The 21,135-nt window shown below is 42.5% G+C and overlaps 1 protein-coding gene across 1 annotated transcript in view; it reads left to right on the top strand.

The window, feature by feature from the left end:
* The window catches only part of LOC140728086 (ATP-binding cassette sub-family B member 6-like), a 225,474-nt gene that overhangs the window by 76,475 nt on the left and 127,864 nt on the right, over positions 1-21,135 (top strand). The window contains exons 8-9 of the mRNA XM_073046274.1: positions 12,277-12,386; positions 18,752-18,817. Coding sequence (XP_072902375.1) covers positions 12,277-12,386; positions 18,752-18,817 — 176 coding nt within the window. The remainder of the gene's footprint in view (positions 1-12,276; positions 12,387-18,751; positions 18,818-21,135) is intronic.

Raw genomic sequence — 21,135 nt, 5'->3', positions numbered from 1 at the left:
TTAGTTTTTCAAAACATTTTACAAAATTAAAAACCCCAAATCCCAATGAGGAGCATTAATACAGAGCAAGGTTAAGCATACAATAACAATATGCTACAGAGGAAGAGAATTTAACAAAAAAGCACCTAAATTAAAGACAAGTGAGCTTAGTGTCCTCCCCAATCCCCACAACACAAGAAAAAAACAACAACTCCAGACCAACCACCACACAATCTAGAGAGTATAAGTCCGGACAGTCAAACTCCCAGACTGTAAATACACTTAGCAACAGAGGATAATAATGCCTACTACCAGAAAAAAAAAGGGAGCTGAAAGCAAGGGACTGAAAAGAAAAAAAAACCCTAGTCAAGAGGAAGGTTATGAAAGTACTCGATAAAAGGCCCCCAGATCTTATGGAACTTTAAATCCGAATTGAGAACTGAATAATGAATTTTTTCGAGGTCCAAGCAGGCCATAATGTCGTTAAGCCATTGCGCATGAGTGGGCGGGGCAACATCTCTCCATCTAAGGAGGATCAAGCGTCTCGCCAGGAGAGAGGCGAAGGATAGTATTCGGCATTTGGTCGGACCCAGACATAAATCTGTCTCACCCCAAAAACCGAACAGAGCAATTAAGGGGTTAGGTTCTAGGTGCTGATTCAGAATACCCGATAGTGTAGTGAAGACATCTTTCCAGAATTTCTCCAAGCTAGGACAGAGCCAGTACATGTGGATGAGAGAGGCCACACCCCTCTTGCATTTATCACAGAGCGGACTAATGCCAGGGTAGAATCGAGATAGTTTAGATTTAGACATATGGGCTCTATAAACAATCTTAAACTGTAAGAGACAATGGCGAGCACAAAGAGAGGTTGAGTTGACCGATTTGAGAACTGAGTCCCAGCTCTCCTCGGATAAGGAGATATTTAAATCCTGCTCCCAGGCCAGGAGATCAGCAGTTTCTGAGATACTCAACCCATCCTGTCTGGCACCAACAATCAAAGTACCTTAGATCATATTTCTGCCCCATTCTGAGTTTGGTTTGATCAATAACTGAACTTCTTTACCATGTCTGCATGCTCTTATGCATTGAATTGCAGCCACATGATTGACTGACTAGATATTTGCATTAATAAGCAAATGTACCTAAGTGGCTACTGAGTGTAGAACAATTCAGTCCTACTGTGGACAAATGAAATTAGTGTAGTTGAGGCAAATATGTCAGCAGAGAAGTTGTGGACTGAGTGTTCTTCCTGTTTATGTGCTGGATGTCTCAATGATTTAGAAATATTAAGGTATTTAAATATAACCCTCAGGCTCGCCCAGCTCGTGTTCGTTTAGGGTAGTGGTCACCAACCTTTTTGAGCCCAAGATCCCCTACCTCGGTCTTAGTGAAAGGGGAGAGCGACTAGTTACACGCATGTGCACCGGGGCAGAAAAGACCGGAAGTAAAACCCCACAACCCGGAAGTAGAAATAATGTATAAACACAAGGGATACCCACCCTTTTTTGCACCGCGGACCTGTTTAATAGTGACAATATTCTTGCGGTCTGGCCGATGGGTGGGTGGGGAGGAGTTGGTGTTAAACACGACCAGAATACACCAATGCAGGTTCCTTATGTCCAGTCTATTCCGCAATTTTTTCGCGGCCCTCGGCACTTAGTTTCTGTCCCGCTTGCTCATGTTTTTTCCGTTGAAAAATCTCAACGCATTTGCCTTTAAGTGCGGGGTGCTTGGACTCAGGGTACTGAAGCCAGTTTGAGGGCTTCATTGCCTCGGACAGCCTCCCAGCCCAAACTGCAGCCTCCGCCCGCCCGCCGCCAGGTGCGGCTGGTCGCGGTTGGGGTGAGAGGACAAGGTCATGGCCGGAGAGGTCCCCTTGCCGGGGCCGCGGCGGTTGCAGTCCGGACAGAGTGACCGACTGAGCGAGGAGAGTGACAGGCCTGCCCCCCCCCCTGACCCCCCCGTACGATCTATTGGCTGACAAAAGTTTGTTTCAGTGGATCGCAGCATGATAGCTGCTCTGATACTTATGGAACCCTGAGCCTGAATTAGATAGTCTGCGAATATTTTAGCACCGGCTTCCCCACTTCCCCACGAACATTTGGTGTGGTGAACAGGTTTAGAGGCGGCACCCATCTGTCCGCGCTCCGGGCCCGTAGCAACAGCACTTCCTGCCAGCCACCCGAGGCGAACAGTGGCGCGAGGGTATCACTGCGTTTAGGCGCCTGATGACCTTGCATGGGTTCAAGTTCAACAGCGGGCATGACGGGGAAAGAGGAGAAGTGCAACTGACTCATATTGTTTCCTCGCGGCCCAGTGGTTGGGGACCACTGAAGTACACTGTGTACATGACGGGGGAGCTACACACATGCGCACTGGGCAGAAAGAACGGAACTAAAACCCCGCAACCTGGAAACAATCTCTCAACAGTATTTGTGTATTTATTTTTCTTTTTTTTTCGGGATCTACTGGGAAAGTCTCAAAGATTGACCAGTCGATTGCGATTGACGGGTTGGCGACCACTAGTCTAGGGAAATCAGCCTTCGGCCCCGCCAAACTGGGTAATCACATTTGTGTGAATGCTGTGTAACGTACCCCCAGTTACAAACCCACAACGCAAAATATCAGACAGTGCACCATATGCAGTTAAATGACAGACTTTATGAATCTTAATCTGAATATAGGGTTAGTCATGAAAATAAACAAAACAAATAAAAAGGCCCAAGTCAAAGTCAAAGTTACAGTTCGAGCTCACTCAATCGTCATCCTTTCACCATCGATCTCCGAATGTCGCCGACCTTCAGACCCTCAGATCCCAGTCCACTCCGTCTGGTGTTCTACCAGCTCTCTCCACACGCGTCTTCCCTCTTCGTCTCTCCTCGACAAAAGACCATGAAGACCTGGCTCCCAGATAGACAAGAAAGAACAACATGTTCTCATTGGCTAATCCCTGCATACCAAGCCCCGTTATCTCCTAGCCGTAACGCAAACATTGCTGCTACAGAGAAAGCATTACATCAGCAATGAACATTACAGAGAAGCCATTACATCAGCAATGAACATTACAGAGAAGCCATTACATTAGCATTAGCAGTGAAACATTACAAAGAAGCCATTGCAGAAAGGATCAACTTTGTTTGCCATATACAGGTACACATCTGAGGAATTTGCTGTTGTGTGTTGGCATGACATGCAACAAAAATCAACAACATGCAACAATTATAAAGAATAAAGAATTATATAAAAATAAATTAGATGATAAAGTATGGATATGGAATAAAATGTGCATAAATGCCAGCTGCTGGTGTCTAAATGGCTAAAGATTTAAAGAGAGATTTAAAGATTAGCTTTATTTGTCACACATACATTGAATCATCAAACCATCACTGAAATGCATCATAACCAACACATTCCAAGGATGTGCTGGGGCAGTCCACAAGTGTTGCCATACGTCTGGTGTCAAAATAGCACGCCACAGCACGTTAACTGTAACGTACATCTTTAGCACGTGGGAGGAAACTGGAGCACAGGGGAAAATTCACACAGTCATGGGGAGACTGTACAAAGTCCTTACAGACTGGTGAAGTGAACCCAGCTCACTGGCACTGTAAAGTATTACGGTAACCACTATAGTACTGTGCAGCCCTGCTACTGTGCCACTCATTGTCTTTTCTAATTGATAATAGCTGCAACAACTAAAAACATAAATACAAGGGGTTCTGTAGATGTTGGAGATCCAGAGCAATGCACATAAAATGGTGGAGGAACTCAGCAGGTCAGGCAGCATCTATAGAAATGAATAAACAGTCGACGTTTTGGGCTGAGGCCCTTCATCAGGATGGAAGCATACAACTCTTTAGAATGTCTAAAGGACATCAGGATTTAATGGAACATTTCCATGGTGATAAAATCAAGCACTCACACTGGAGAAAGCCCAGCTCCTCAGTTCCTTTCCTTAAACTGCAAGGCTGATCAACACCTCAACCCACTGCCCCCTCTCCATGCACCCCTACCACCACTATCATTTCCTGCCTGTCACCTTATGTACAGACACACTTGTGCCTACTCTCACTTTATGTTCATACCATCAATCCCTTTTTATATTATCTTGTGTATTTACACTTATTGTGTTTTTTATTACTACGCTCTTTATCTTACTGTGTTTTTGCTTGCTGCCTTGGATCCAGAGTAACATGATTCTGTTCTCCTTTAAACTTGCGTATTGGAAATGACATTAAACGAACTGGATCAAAGGCTCACTTGTTATCAAAACATCATCCGTACACAACTCAAATGTGTCTTCTCTAGGTAGCCACAAAACAAGAAGGAACATGAAAGTCATTCAGAGAGAAACATCAAACCACCCTCCACACGAAAAAGAATCGTATCCCAATCATCAGCCTCCAAGCCCTCCTTGAATCTCGAATGTAATTGGCACTGAGCCACAGCCTATAACTCCATTGTAATTAGTGAGTAATGTTCAACCTGGGATCAGTGCTCCTGCTGTAGCACATAAAAATGTTTCCTTAACTTGGGAGTCTCTGCAATTCTACATGTGGAATTGAATCACCTTCTTATTCAAAAGCATCTTGTTCCTTGCATTTTTACCCCAAACGTTTATAATGGAACAATAGGGGCGGTTAACATGATGCTTTTGCAGTGCCAGCGACCTAGGTACAACTCCCACTGCAAGGAATACTCTGGTTTCCTCCCACATTCCAAAGGTGTATGTGTTTGAGTTGGTAAGTAGTGGGTACGCCTTGTATGCCAAGTGTCAGAAACATGGTGACACTTGCTGACTGCCCCAGCACATCACTGGGCTGTGTTGGTTGTTAACACAAATGACGCATTTCACTGTATGTAGCAAAGCACAAGCGACTAATGAAGCAAATCTTTCATCTTTAGTGGCTAACATAACACTATAATAACGCCAGGGACCTGGGTTCAATTCTTGCTGCTTCCTGTAAGGAGCTTGCATGTCTTCCCCGTGGCTACGTGGGTTTCCTCCGCGTTTTCCTTTCCTCCCGTATTCCAAAATGTGCAGGTTCTGAGGTCAATTGGTCACATCGGCGTGACTGGGGTGCCGTGGGCTCGGTGGGCCAGAAGAGTCTGCTACCTTGTTGTTCTTTAAGTAAATAACATTGTCGAGGGAGCCTTTTCAAGATGTTGATTTTAGTGGTTTATTATTAGGATTTATTAGTCATCTCAAACTGCTTTTGGGAAAGTGATGGATGGAAAGCCATCGCCTTCTGAGGAAGGTGGTCCAAAAGTTGGGAGTGTGGGTTGGAGGAGATCTGGGGCTTGGATCAAGTACTATCAACAGAATATCTCCATGTTAGGATGGTATTGAGACTTGGATGGGAATATGTAAGTAGTGGCATACCCACGTGCGTGAAACCTTGTGTATGTTTTCCCTGTATCGCATTCGGAGAGGTGCTACAGAATGGTGGGTAACTTCCATTCATTTTGTCAGGTGGGCCACACCGCTGCCAGTTTGTGCTTGTGGAGGAGAAAATGTATGCTTTAGGTAGGTTGAGATCGACCGAGGCACTCTGGCTGCTGTGGGAGTTTTTGATAGGAAAGTATAGAGGAAGGTTTATACTCAAAGTTCAAATTAAAATTATTATTGAGTACATATATGCCAGCATATACTACCTTGAAATTCATTTTTGTGCAGGCATTAACAGTAGAACACGAGAGTCAATGAAGAACTACACACAAACAAAAACTGACAATCAACCAATGTGCAAAAGAAGCCATATTGTGCAAATAAAAAGAATAATAATCCAAAACACTTAGAACATGAGTTGCAGAGTCATTGATAGTTAGTCTGTAGGTTGTGGAATCAGTTCATTGTTGAGGTGAGTGAAGTTATCCATGTTGATTCAGGAGCCTGATGGGTGTGGGGTAATGACTGTTCTTGAACCTGGTGGTATGAATGCTGAGGTTTCTGTATATCTCCTATTTCCAAAGACATACGTCTTATGGTTAGTAAGCTGTGGGAAAGCTATATTGATGCAAAACCTGTGGCAACTCTTGCAGACTGGCTACAAATAATACAAATAATGACACAAATAATACATTTCACCTATACTTCCTGATGAAGGGTTTCAGCCCGAAACATCGTCACTACCTCCTCCCATAGATGCTGTCTGGCCTGCTGAGTTCTGCCAGCATTTTGTGTTTTTCACCTATGTTATGTTGTGCATATGACAAAAGTAAAGCCAATCGTTTTTTTTTAATCTAACCCACCTGTTTTGAGAGTGTTTGGAGTGGTTCTGAGAGTCGCTGGAAGTAGAGGGCTTTGCCACTTTAAGAGCTACTAGATGGTAACTGTTTCTGTCCCATTAAGGGCACGTGATGCTGAATTGATGTGTGTTTGTCTGTCGGCAGCACAATGCAATCTCCAGCTTTTAAAGTGGTCTCATCTTACATCACTCAGAGCAGAAAAATGCTTTCTGATGATAATTAAATCCTGTGTTCTTGGGAGAGAGCCTGTTCAGATGAAACCTAAAGAGCTACCTCGGGGCTTTTCCGTGTAATCGAACATCACTCCCTTTGTTAGAGAGGCCAGCTGTTTGGCTTTAATGTCTGTGATTCAGGAAACATGAAAGAGAGCCATTCCACCTCTGATTGACCAAGAGCTGAAACCAGAGAATATGACTTGTTCCCCACAGTAGGTAATTGAGGGGGTTGTGCTGAGCCACACTTTCCTGTATTGGTAATGTCTGATATGAAAGAACTGATTGTCAGGAGAGGCATTGCGGGAGTAGTAAACTGACACTTCGCTGCATTGTTAATAGTAGCGAACAAGAAGTGAATGAGTGCCTGACTTAGCTTCTGTTTAGGAACATAGAGATTGCTAGAGTTGACAGGCAGATCTACTTGCACTCAGTGGCCACTTTATTAGGTACCTGCTGGACTATCTAAAGAGACATCCTAAGAAAGTTGACTTTCTTAGGTTCTCTTATTAATTTCTAATCCATGGGCTCTACTCAAAGAATCCCACCCACCCAGCTCTTGGACTGTTTGTCTCACTTCCATCAGTGAGGAGGCATCCATGCTAGGACCACCAGACTCACAAATAGTTACTTTCCCTAAGCAGTAAGTCTGATGAACACTTCCACCCACTAACCCAACTTCCCCCCCCCCCCCCCACCACTACTTTATCATTTCTTGTAGGTCATCTTATGTACAGACACCCCTGTGCCTAATGTCACATTACGGACGTACAATCAATCTGGTATATATGCACGAGAAAATCTGCAGATGTTGGAAATCCACAAAATGATGGGGGAACTCAGTAGGTCAGGCAGCATCTGTGGAAAAGAATAAAGAGTCAACATTTGGGGCCGAGACCCTTCCTCAGGACCTGATGCTTGTATGTAAGATGCTGCCTGACCTGCTGAGTTCCTCCAGCATTTTGTGTGAGTTGCTATGTATATAAGCCATCCTATGCATTTATCCTTATTGTGCTTCTTTTATTATTGTGTTCTTTATCTTTTTTGAGCTGCATCAGATCCAGAGTAACAATTATTTTTCGGGAGCAGTGCTGTCGACAGCGCTTCTCCCTATAGATGCTGCCTGACCTGCTGTGTTCCACCAGCATTCTGTGTGTGTTGCTTGAATTTCCGGCATCTGCAGACTTCCTCGTGTTTAACAATTATTTTGTTCTCCTTTACACCTGTGGACTGGAAATGACATTAAACAAACTTGAGTCTTGAAAGTCAAAGTTGAGTGTTTTGTTATTACCCTACAACCATCAGGCTCCTGAACTGGCATGGATAACTTCACTCACCCCAACTCTGAACTGATTCCACAACTTATGGACTCGCTTTCAGGGACCCTACAGTTTTCTTTCTCAATATTATCTGTATATTTATTTACGCAAATTGTCTTTTGCACCTTTTTTTAGTCTTTATACATAGTTTTTCAAAAATTCTATTGTATTCCTTTATTTTCCTATAAATGCCTAGAAAAATTGAATGTTAAGGTAGTATATTATGACGTATATGTACTTTGGCAATAAGTTAACTGTAACTCTGAGTAATGTTATATGCACAAGTACGTGTATGCACAGATGCAATGAAAAACTTACATGCAGGCATATAGCATCATGTAAAGATTAAAGATTATCTTTATTGCTCATATGTATCTCTTGTACCTAATAAAGTGGCCACTGAGTGTATGTTCATGGTCCTCTGCTGCTGTAGCTCATCCACTTGAAAGTTCAATGTGTTGTATATTCGGAGATGTTGTAATGCATGATTATTTGAGTTACTGTCGCCTTCCTGTCAGCTTGAACCAGTCTGTCCATTCTCCTCTCACCTCTCTCATTAATAAGGTGTTTTTGCCCACAGAACTGCCACTCACTGGATGTTTTTTGTTTGTTGCACCATTCCCTGTAAACGCTAGAGACTGCTGTGTATGAAAATCCCAGGAGATCAACAGTTTTTGAGAGGCACAACCCACCCTGTTGCACTCACCATCATTTAATGGTCAAAATCACTTAGATCATATTTCTTCCCCATTCAAATGTTTGGTCTGAGCAACAACTGAACCTCTTGATCATGACCAGGTGCAAAGGAGCTTGGGAGTCCTTGTACGAACGAGATTCCCCAGAGGTTAACGTAGGTTGAATCTGTGGTGAGGAAGGCAAGTGCAATGTCATTCATTTCAAGAGGACTAGAATATAACATCAAGAATGTAATTCTGAGGCTTTATAAGACATTAGTCAGACCGAACGGAGTATTTTGAGGCATTTTGGGTCCCTTCTCTACGAAAAGATGTGCTGGCATTGGAGGAGGTCCAGAGGAGGTTCACAAGAATAATCCCAGGAATGAAAGGATTATTGTATGAGGAGTGTCTGATGGCTTTGGACCTGTACTTGCTGGAGTTTTGAGGAATGAGGGAGGAGAATCTCCTTGAAACCTAATGAATATTGAAAGCCTAGATAGAGTGGATGTGAGGAGCATGTTTCCTATAGTAGGAGAGTCTAAAACCAGAGGGCACTGTCTCAGAATAGAGGGAGGACAGAGATGAGGAGGAATTTCTTTAGCAAGACGGTGGTGAAACTGTGGACTTAATTGTCACAGACAGCTGTGGAGGCAAAGTCATTAAGTATATTTAAAACAGAAGTTGATAGGTTCTTGATTAGTCGTGGTGTCAAAGGTTACAGGGAGAAAGCAAGACATTGGGGTAATAAATCAGCCATGATGGAATGGCCAAGCCAAATGGCCTAATCTTGCTCCTATATCTTATCGTCTTATGTCTGCATGCTTTTATGCATTGACTTGCTGCCATGTGATTAACTGATTAGATATTTGCATTAACATGCAGGTCTATAGGTAAACCTAATAAATTAATCACTGAGTATGGTTCTGCTACTATCTAATCATAGATAATCCAGTAATGGTTGATTACATGCTCAATCTGTATTGTACTTGGTGGTTTGTGCTGAGAATATTTGCCAAGTGTAAGAAACTTGAATAAGACCATCAGACATAGGAGCCAAATTAGGCCATTTGGTTCATTGAGTCTGCTCTGCCACTTGATCATGGCTGGTTGTTCCTAATGACGCTACTTGAGTTTTCCTAGGTGAACGAACAAATTGGTGACAGTCTGGTGTTAGATATAGTGTATATGGATTTTAGTAAGGCATTTGACAAGGTTCCCCATGGGTAGACTTGTTCAAAAAGCCATGAGCATGGGATCCATGGAGACTTAGTTGTGTGTATTTGGAATTGGTTTGTGCACAGAGAGCAGAGGGTGGTAGTAAATGGAAGTAGTTCTATCTGGGGGTTGGTGAGCAGTGGTGTTCTGCAAGGGTCTGTTCAGGGAACACTGATCTTTGTGATTTTTATAAATAACTTGGATGAGGAAGTGGAGGATGGGTTAGTAAGTTTGCAGATGACAGGAATTTGCAGGTGGTATTGTGGATAGTGTAGAGCATAGGTGTCAAACACAAGGCCCGTGGGCCATATCCGGCCCAGCATACAATTATATCCGGCCCGCGAGATCATTTTAGATAGATCTATTATTTTAATTATTAATGGCCTGGCGATATGAAGCGCTGATAACACACAAACTACAGATCCCATAATGCAGCGCAACAGCTGCCGATAGGCTACCCGGGAACATTCCCGCGTCAAGCGTCTGTTGCTGTATACAACGCTATTCTGAAGTCAAAGCTGCAGTGTAATGGGACACTAAAGGCAAAGTACGACACTGCAGGGCCCGTACAGTTTATTCGCTCCATTCCTGAAGCAATGACTCAGCTCCGTCTACATGCGGCTCAAACCTTGTGCATGTTTGGTAGCACATATCTGTGTGAGAAGCTTTTCTCAGTGATGAAGATTAACAAAACATCACACAGAAATCGTCTCACTGATGAACACCTGCAGTCCATCCTGAGAATCTCCACAACACAGAACCTTACACCAAACCTAAACGAACTTGTTGCCAAGAAAAGATGCCAAGCATCCAGCTCTGACAAAACGGCATAAGAGCAAAGAAAACTGAGTGTTTTGATTTGTTGTTTTAACTTTTGCAGAAAAGCACAAATTTTATTTATATTTTCAGGGTTTTTTTGCAGCATGCTCATATTTCTAACTTGTATAATACTGACAGGAGATATTTTTATGGAGAGCAAAATATTTAAGTTATTTAAAGTTTTAGTTTATTTTTTCTGGAATAATATTCCTGTCTGTTTTTATTCATATTTATGTTCAAAAAATGTTTAGTTTTAGTGTGTTCAATAAATGTTTATCCTGTTCGGCCCGCGACCTAAAGTGTGCTTTCAGTTTTGGCCCCATGTGCAATTGAGTTCGACACCTCTGGTGTAGAGGGTTGTAATAGGATATAACGGTGCATTGATTGGATGCAGAGCTGGATGGAGAAGTGGCAGATGTTCAATCGAGAAAGACTGTGAAGTGATTCACTTTGAAAGGTTAAATTTGAAGGTGGAGTACAAGGTTAGTAGCAGGGTTCTTGAGTGCGGAGGAACAGAGGGATCTTGGATACCTCAAAGGGTGCGCAAGTTGATAGGTTGTTAAAATGGCTTTTGGTGTGTTGGCCTTCATTAATCAGGAGACTGAGTTCAACAGCCATGATTAATGTTGCACCTCTATAAAACTCTGGTTAGACCATATTTGGAATACTGTGTTCAGTTCTGGTTGCCTCATTATAGGAAGGATGTAGAAGCTTTAGAGGGGGTGTGGAGGAGATCTACCAAAATGCTGCCTGGCTTAAAGAACATGCCATATGAGGAAAGGCTGAGCGAGTTGTGACTTTTCTCTTTGGAGTGATGGAGGATGAGTGGTAACTTGATAGTGGGTGGCATGGTTAGCGCAACACTTTACAATGCCAACCGTAAAGTCAGGGTTTGATTTCCATTACTGTCTGTAAGGAGATTTTACATTCTTCCCATGACCACGTGGATTTCCTCTGGGTGTTCCAGTTTCCTCCCGCATTCCAAAAGGATGTACGGTCAGGGCTAGTGAGTTGTGGACATACTAGGCTGACACTGCTCTGCCTAGTACAATCCTCACTCATTTGATATGGCACAATGCAACACATTTCGTTGTATGCTTCAGTATAACAAGTGACAATTCAGAATCAGGTTTAATATCACTGGCATATGTTGTGACTTTTTGTTTTGTGGCAAAAAAGCTGTAAATTACAGTGAGAAGTATAAATACAAAAAAATTAAATTAGATATGTAGTGCAAAAGAGAGGATAAAATACTGAGGTAGTGTTCATGCATTCATTGCCCATTCAGATATCTGATGGCAGAAGGGAAGAAGCTGTTCCTAAAATGTTGAGTGTGTGTCTTCAGGCTCCTGTACCTCCTCCCTGATGGTAGCAATGAGAAGATGGTAACTTCCTCAAAAACCTCTATAAGATTGGTTAGACACGGTCTACCATGTACAAAGCCATGTTGACTATCCCTAATCAGTCCCTGTCTATCAAAACACTACCAGTGTATGTCCAGTCTCTTAGAACACCTACCAATAACTTGCCTATTACTGATGCCAGGCTCACTAGCCTATAATTTCCTCTTATGCTTTAGTATTAGCCATTTCCAGTCTTATGACATGTGACAAATAGAGCTAATCTTTAATCTTCATCTACTCAAGATGAAGGATGTGAGCGATCTTTCAGGAGTGTTTTCCCTGATGTGACTGGTAACTGGTTGAGAATGCTATCTTGATTTCCACTCATTATAGCCATTATAATGACTTTAGGTTTTATTTATATAATTGTTTCATGCTGTTGCTTTTTCTTGGTCTGCAGCTGCAACCATTCTGATAACTGAATGGAGAACGAAGTACAGGAGAGAAATGAACACCAGGGACAACGAGGCAAAGTCTAAGGCCGTTGACTCCTTGCTCAACTTTGAAACGGTAATGTTGATTTCCTGAGGTCATTACACTTCCCACATCAGACACCTGCTAAAGTGAACAGCAGCTGAAAGGATGGAGCAACTCATGCAGCATGTTGGAGGAACACAGCATGTCAGGCAGCATCTATAGAGAGGAATAAACAGTTGATGTTTCAAGTTGAGGCCCTGGTTCAGAACAGGAAAGGAAGGGGACGAGATCAGAATCAGAATTAGTTTTATTATTACTAACATATGTTTTGAATTTCAATGTTTTGTGACAGTAGTACAGTGCCATACATAAAATGTACTATAACATAATTTTTTCAAAAAAATTAAATAAATTAAACCAAGGCTTAGACCCAGGGGGAAGGGGGGTATACCTGGCAAACAGCCAGACCCACCCACCTTTCCCCTCATTTGGTCTCACCTATCATCTATTAATTTATACTCCTACCCCCCCCCCCACACCCATTGTCCCAACCTTCTTATTCTGTCTTCTTTCCCTTTCCTTTCCAGTCCTCATGAGTGGTCTCAACCTGAAACATCGGCTGTTTACTTCCCTCCATAGATGCTGTGGTCATCCAGCCTTTTGTTTAGGGTTGTATTCATGGGTGACTTTAACTTCCCTAATATTGATTGGCACCTGATTAGTTCCAGTGGTTTAGACGGGGCAGAGTTTGTCAAGTGTGTCCAGGATGGATTCCTGTCACAGTATATTGACAGGCTGACTAGGGGAATGCCGTGCTAGATCTAGTATTAGGTAACAGACCAGGTCAGGTCACAGATCTCTCAGTGGGTGAGCATCTGGGGGACAGTGATCACCGCTCCCTGGCCTTTAATATTATCATGGAAAAGGATAGAATCAGAGAGGACAGGAAAATTTTTAATTGGGGAAGGGCAAATTATGAGGCTATAAGGCTAGAACTTGCAGATGTGAATTGGGATGATGTTTTTGCAGGGAAATGTACTATGGACATGTGGTCGATGTTTAGGGATCTCTTGCAGGATGTTAGGGATAAATTTGTCCGGGTGAGGAAGATAAAGAATGGTAGGGTGAAGGAACCATGGGTGACAAGTGAGGTGGAGAATCTAGTCAGATGGAAGAAGGCAGCATACATGAGGTTTAGGAAGCAAGGATCAGATGGGTCTATTGAGGAATACAAGGTTGCGAGAAAGGAGCTTAAGAAGGGGCTGAGGAGAGCAAGAAGGGGGCATGAGAAGGCCTTGGTGAGTAGGGTAAAGGAAAACTCCAAAGCATTCTTCAATTATGTGAAGAACAAAAGGTTGACAGGAGTGAAGATAGAACTGATTAGAGATAAGGATGGGAAGATGTGCCTGGAGGCTGTGGAAGTGAGCAAGGTCCTCAATGAATACTTCTCTTTGGTATTCACCACTGAGAGGGAACTTGATGACGGTGAGGACAGTATGAGTGAGGTTGATGTTCTGGAGCATGTTGATATTAAGGGAGAGGAAGTGTTGGGAGTTGTTAAAATACATTAGGACGGATAAGTCCCCAGGGCCTGATGGAATATTCCCCAGGCTGCTCCATGAGGCAAGGGAAGAGATTGCTGAGCCTCTGGCTAGGATCTTTATGTCCTCGTTGTCCACGGGTATGGTACCGGAGGATTGGAGGGAGGTGAATGTTGTCTCCTCGTTCAAAAAAGGTAGTAGGGATAGTCTGGATAATTATAGACCAGTGAGCCTTACGTCTGTGGTGGGAAAGCTGTTGGAAAAGATTCTTAAAGATAGAATCTGTGGACATTTAGAGAATCATGGTCTGATCAGGGACAGTCAGCATGGCTTTGTGAAGGGCAGATTGTGCCTAACAAGCCTGATAGAGTTCTTTGAGGAGGTGACCAGGCATATAGATGAGGGTAGTGCAGTGGATGTGATCTACATGGATTTTAGTAAGGCATTTGACAAGGATCCACATGGTAGGCTTATTCAGAAAGTCAGAAGGCATGGGATCCAGGGAAGTTTAGCCAGGTGGATTCAGAATTGGCTTGCCTGCAGAAAGCAGAGGGTCGTGTTGGAGGGAGTACATTCGGATTGGAGGGTTGTGACTAGTGGTGTCCCACAAGGATCGGTTCTGGGACCTCTACTTTTTGTGATTTTTATTAACGACCTGGATGTGGGGGTAGAAGGGTGGGTTGGCAAGTTTGCAGATGACACAAAGGTTGGTGGTGTTGTGGATAGTGTAGAGGATTGTCGAAGATTGCAGAGAGACATTGATAGGATGCAGAAGTGGGCTGAGAAGTGGCAGATGGAGTTCAGCCCGGAGAAGTGTGAGGTGGTACACTTTGGAAGGACAAACTCCAAGGCAGAGTACACAGTAAATGGCAGGATTCTTGGGAGTGTGGAGGAGCAGAGGGATCTGGGGGGTACATGTCCACAGATCCCTGAAAGTTGCCTCACAGGTAGATAGGGTAGTTAAGAAAGCTTATGGGGTGTTAGCTTTCATAAGTCAAGGGATAGAGTTTAAAAGTCACGATGTAATGATGCAGCTCTATAAAACTCTGGTTAGGCCACACTTGGAGTACTGTGTCCAGTTCTGGTCGACTCACTATAGGAAGGATGTGGAAGCATTGGAAAGGGTACAGAAGAGATTTACTGGGGTGCTGCATGCTTTAGAGAGTATGCATTATGATCAGAGATTAAGGGAGCTAGGGCTTTACTCTTTGGAGAGAAGGAGGATAAGAGGAGACATGATAGAGGTGTACATAATATTAAGAGGAATAGATAGAGTGGATAGCCAGCGCCTCTTCCCCAGGGCACCACTGCTCAGTACAAGAGGACATGGCTTTAAGGTAAGAGGTGGGAAGTTCAAGGGGGATATTAGAGGAAGGTTTTTTACTCAGAGAGTGGTTGGTGCGTGGAATGCACTGCCTGAGTCAGTGGTGGAGGCAGATACACTAGTGAAGTTTAAGAGACTACTAGACAGGTATATGGAGGAATTTAAGGTGGAGGGTTATATGGGAGGCAGGGTTTAAGGGTCAGCACAACATTGTGGGCCGAAGGGCTTATACTGTGCTGTATTGTTCTTTGTTTGTGTAACTTCAGATTTCCATCATCTGTGGTATCCAATGTGTCTAGGTTAAAGGATTGTTCGTGTGCACATAGTGAATGGAGAGATACAAGGTACACAGTTGTTAGCAGGGGTAAAGAGATGGTGCCTTGCTGGAGGTGGTGGGAGGGTAGGGGGAGATGTTATATGATTGCTGAAGAAAAATGCATGAATTGATGTGAGATTACTTTCCCACGGGTTTGATAAGTTTTTTTTTGCTTTGTTGATTTGTGGCCAGTCTGATTGTAACAGTGCTTCAATTTTATGTCTTTCATTAAGAAAAAAATAAAATTAAAATCATATCCATATTTACCTCCCTCAACTTTTACATACCAATGTTCTTCATAGCTAATGAAAGTCAAAATAAGATTTATAATTAAAGTATGAATGCATTACCATATTATGTGCGTGTTGCTCAGAATAAAAAGATCCATTTAGAATAAAGATGAGGAGAAATTTCTTTTGCCAGAGGGTGGTAAATCTGTGGGATTCTGATAACCAAGTCATTGGGTATATTTAAAATGAAGGTTGATAAGTTCTTGATTAGTAAAAGACAGGAGAGTGGGGTTGAGAGGTAAAATAAATCAGCCACGATGGAATGGTGGAGTGACTTGATGGGCCAAATGGCCTAATTCTGCTCTTAGAAGAACTTTGAAAGTATACATAATATTAGTATGCACAGCAAACTTCCACAACTATACATGTCATAATGACCATGCAGCCTGTTTCTTTGCATGTTAATTGGGCAATAAACATAATCAGAATCAGAATCCCATTTAATCTCACTGACATATCGTGAAATTTGTTGTTTTGTGGCGGCAGTGCAGTGCTGTGCTCTACATAAGCAACTATAAATTACAATAAGAAACATATATGTATAAAATTAAATTCAATAATTAGTTCAGAAATAGTGAGGTAGTGTTCATCTGTTGGTTCATTGTTCGTTCAGATATCTGATGGCAGAGGGGAAGAAAAACATTTATTTAGAGTTACAGCGCAAAATAGGCCATCCTGGCCCTTTGAGCTGCACCAGCCCACAATCTCCCCGACAACCCGGATTTAATAACCATCATGACCAATTAATCTACCAATACGTCTTTGGACTGTGGGAGGAAAGCAGGGGACTTGGCAAAAACCCGCACGTTCCACAGGGAAGACGTACAGACTCCTTAAAGACGGCACTGAAATTGAACTCCGAACTCCGACAACCCGAGCTGTAATAGCATCGTGCTAAGCTCTATGCTACCATGACGTAGATGAAGCTGTAGCTAAAATGTTGAGCATGTCTTCAGGCTCTGGTATCTCCTTCTTGATGGTGGCAATGTGAAGAGGGGATTTCCTGGGTGATGGGGTCCATAATGAAAGATGCCGCCTCTTTGAGGTGTCACCTTTTGAAGGTGCCCTCAAGGCTGGGGAGACTAGTGCCCACAATGGAGCTGGCTGAGTTTGCAACTTCAGCACCTTTTTCCGATACTTGTAATGAACGACTATACAACCTATTCCATTGCATGTTAATTGGGGCAATAAATGTGAGGTAATTTATAAAACATATCGGGGCAAGAATAGTAGAGAGAAACTTCCCTGTTGGTCAGATAAAGGTAGGGTTCTTTTATGCCCACCATAGATACACGCAATGATCACTTTATTAGGTACAGGATGTATGTTCATGGTCTGCTGCTGTGGGCCATCCACTTAAAGGTTTGACGTGTTGTGCATTCAGAGATGCTCTTCTGCACACCACTGTTGTAATGCGTGGTTATTTGAGTTCTGAGATACTCACACCATCCCATCTGGCACCCACAATCATTCCATGGTTAAAGTCACTTTGATCAAATTTCTTCCCCATTCTGATGTTTGGTTTGAACAACAACTGAATCCCTTGACCACGTCAGCATGCTTTTATGCATTGAGTTACTGCCACATGATTGAGACGCATCAGGACCAATACATTTTGGCCCCATTAAGCCACTGCCCCAATTAGCCGAAGTTTCATGGAAATAGTTAAAAAGTTATTTTTTAAAAAGGCAAACTACCAAATAACTGATTAACAAATAAGGTGTTTAAACAAAATAGATAACAAATTTGAACACTACCAATACTACCACAGTACTATAAAGCTGTGTATTAGTTTGTAATGGTTATTGACAGAGGAAATCATCCGGTGTACGCTGCCATGTTCTTTTGATTAACTGTAAATAAACAAAATCAGGGTAATTTTATTGGCTAATGTCAGATCTTATCATGGTATCTGAGCAAGGGTCTAAAGTTTTTTCAAGTCAAAATAGAAAACAACATCATCAAAAGTCACTGCTTTTTGAATCAGCATCTGCTAGCCCAAATGGATAATGTAACACAAGCACACACAACTGATGCTATATAGAAACTGTTCACTCTAAGCACAGCGTAGTGTCTAATGCTAATGGCCACACAAATACACACGGCTGATGTGAGTTAGAAACTGTTCAGCACCAGTCTCCTATCCCAATTGAGCAGCACAGTGTCCCAAATAAACAAAGGGAATCCCGGCTATTTTCTCAATTTGTTTTTGTTCTTGTAAGAGTTGTCCCAAGTAAGTGGCTGCTCTGATTAACTGATGGCCCAGTTAGCTGGAATCAACTATATTAGGAAATTGCTGTGATGTGTTGGTCAGGGCACGACCAGCAACAAAAAGCAACAACGTTCAACAATGGTGCAGTCTAAAGCATTATGTAAAAATAAAGTTAGAAGTACAAATATGGAATCAAATGTGCATAAACACATAGATACCAGCATGTATTTAAAATGTAATAAAATGTAAGCAGCAATATTAACAGCATTATAAAAAGTCTACTATAAATGCAGAAGTCTGTACTTGATATGCTGTCTTGAAATGGCCTTATTCTGGGAATTGTTCCATGTCTGAAGAATGGGTGCGATACCACAGTGAGATAAGACAGTGCATGAATCTAATTTTCCTCTTTCTCAGCCTGGACACATACACACTGACATTTTAGAGTGCTGAACTTTATATTGGTAATCACCTGACTGCATTGAATAAATGCGTTTGTATCTTTGTTTACAGCTCAGACTTAAGTAATGCTGCCAAAAGTGCAGGAGGAACTTAGCAGGTCAGGCAGCATTTATGGAAGGGATAAGGAGTCGATGCTTTGGGCCTCCTGTTTGAGCACTAGAAGATCCTGATGAAGGGTCTCGAGCCTGAACTGTCGATTCTTTATTCCTTTCCATAGATGCTACCTGACCTGAGTTGCTCCAACATTTTGTGTGTGTTGCTCTGCAGATTTACTTGTGTTTCTCAGACGTGCACTGACTACCTTTTCCTTCAGGTGAAGTATTACAATGCTGAGCGTTACGAGGTGAATCGTTTCGATGATGCCATACTGAAGTATCAGGTAAGAACACATCAGAGTCATGACAATTCATAAAACAGTTCAGCTTCTCGATTGGATTAACTATGGTTTAATAAAAGTTTGTCAGCACTTCCTAATGCATTACCTGCACCAGCCTACCTGCCATACACAACTGTGCAGCACCAAATGGGTGTTGGATTCCCTAACAGAGGAGGGTACAGTGCTCATCCTCTTCAACAGGGGTACCCCCAGGGCTGTGTGCTGAACCCACTGCTGTACACTCTGCTCACACGTGACTGCAAGGCCAAATACCCGAGCAATCACATTCACCGATGACACAACAGCGGTGGGTCTCATCACCAACAACAATGAGATGGCCTACAGAGAGAAGGTGGAATTTCTCAGGGCTTGGTGCCACACAATTAACTTCTTCCTCAATGTCAAAAGACAAAGGAGATTGTTATCGACTTCAAAAGAATTCACTCCACTCACACACCGCAGCACAGCAGTGGAAACTGAGCAGTTTCACACTCCTGGGTGTGCACATATTTCACAACCTAGTATAGTATGGTTCCAGAACACATTCTACACAATCGAGAAAGCTAACCAATGTGTCTACTTTCTGAGGAGGATGAAGAGAGCTGGGCTATGCACATCTATACTCACATCCTTTTACAGACTGCCCAATGCATCACTGGCGTCAGCCTACCCGCCATTATGAACATACAGAAAAGTGCTGGGAAAGGGCCAGTAACATCATGAAGGATCCCACCCACCCTGTTCATGGACTGTTTGTCCCACTCCCATCACGGAAGAGGCTACACAGCATGTACACCAGGACCATCTGATTCAAAAATAGTTACTTTCCCCAAGCAGTCAACACCTCCACCCAGTAACCTACCCCACAACTCCCCCCACCACTACTCATTCACCATTTCCTGTCAGTCACACTATGTACAGACACACTTGTACACTTTATGGACATACAATCAATCTATCTATATATGGTATCTTACGTATTTATATTTATTGCATCTTTTATTATTGTGTTATTTATCTTTCTGTGTTATTTGTGCTGCATGGAATCTGGAGTAACAATGATTTTATTCTCCTTTGCACTTGTGTACCGGAAATGACATTAACCATCTTGAATCTTGAAACTATGGTCAAAGCCCAAGCTTCTTGCATCCAGCTGCACACTTGTTCCAGCTCCTAGTGTAGAGAGCCACAGGGCACCTATCATGCCGGTTATTCCTGTCACACGAGGCCTTCCATTGGTTGGGGCCGAACGTGGATGTTGTGTGTCAGCTGTTCTGCATTGTTGGTGCAGCACTGTCAGTCGATACACAAACCAGTATGCAAGCTGCAGAATGATATGCTGTTGTCCACACAGCAGGCTCCCTCTCTCCATGCAACTGATAAATCCAAAGGAACGGCAGAGACTGATACAGTTTGGCACCAGCAGTATCAAAGGCATTTCCACAGCATTGAATTCAACATAAGGCTGCATTAGGGATTTCAGCTCTAGACTTTTCCTTGGGATTTACTCCCAAAGCCAGTGCTATGAGTGGGTATAGCCGCAAGGCAGCAGAGGCTCGAGATCAGCATTTTCCTTCTGCCACAATGGAGCTTTGAAAATTAAAAAATAATTTGGAGTTGCAAGATTCCACAGAGATTTGATAGAATAGGTGCTGAGAGATGATTCTACAGACTAGAAATTTCAGATGAGGAGCACAGTTTTGGGATAAGGGTTTGGACATTTCAAAGTTCAAATTACATTTATTATCAAAGTACATATATGGTCACCATATACTACCCTAAGATTCATTTTCTCAAAGGGATTCACGGCAGATACAAAGAAATACAATAGAATCAATGAAAAACTACACACACACAGAAAAAGAAATGTACAGACATACTGTGCAAATACAAAAAGAAAACAACAATAATAATAAATAAATACAAACCCCATTTCTAGAAAAGTTGGGATATTTTCCAAAATGCAATAAAAACAAAATTCTGTGATATGTTAATTCACATGAACCTTTATTTAACTGACAAAAGTACAAAGAAAAGATTTTCAATAGTATTACTGACCAACTTAATTGTATTTTGTAAATATACACAAATTTAGAATTTGACGGCTGCAACACACTCAACAAAAGTTGGGACAGAGTTAAAATAAGATTGAAAAGTGCGCAGAATATTCAAGTAACACCGGTTTGGAAGACTCCACATTAAGCAGGCTAATTGGTAGCAGGTGAGGCATCATGACTGGGTATAAAAGTAGCGTCCATCAAAGGCTCAGTCTTTGCAAGCAAGGATGGGTCGTGGCTCACCCCTTTGTGCCAAAATTTGTG

The sequence above is a fragment of the Hemitrygon akajei genome, chromosome 5 (genome assembly GCF_048418815.1).
Source record: "Hemitrygon akajei chromosome 5, sHemAka1.3, whole genome shotgun sequence".
Taxonomy (NCBI): Eukaryota; Metazoa; Chordata; class Chondrichthyes; order Myliobatiformes; family Dasyatidae; genus Hemitrygon; species Hemitrygon akajei.
Note: the sequence above shows the minus strand (reverse complement) of the source record. Positions and strands in the feature narration are given on the sequence as shown.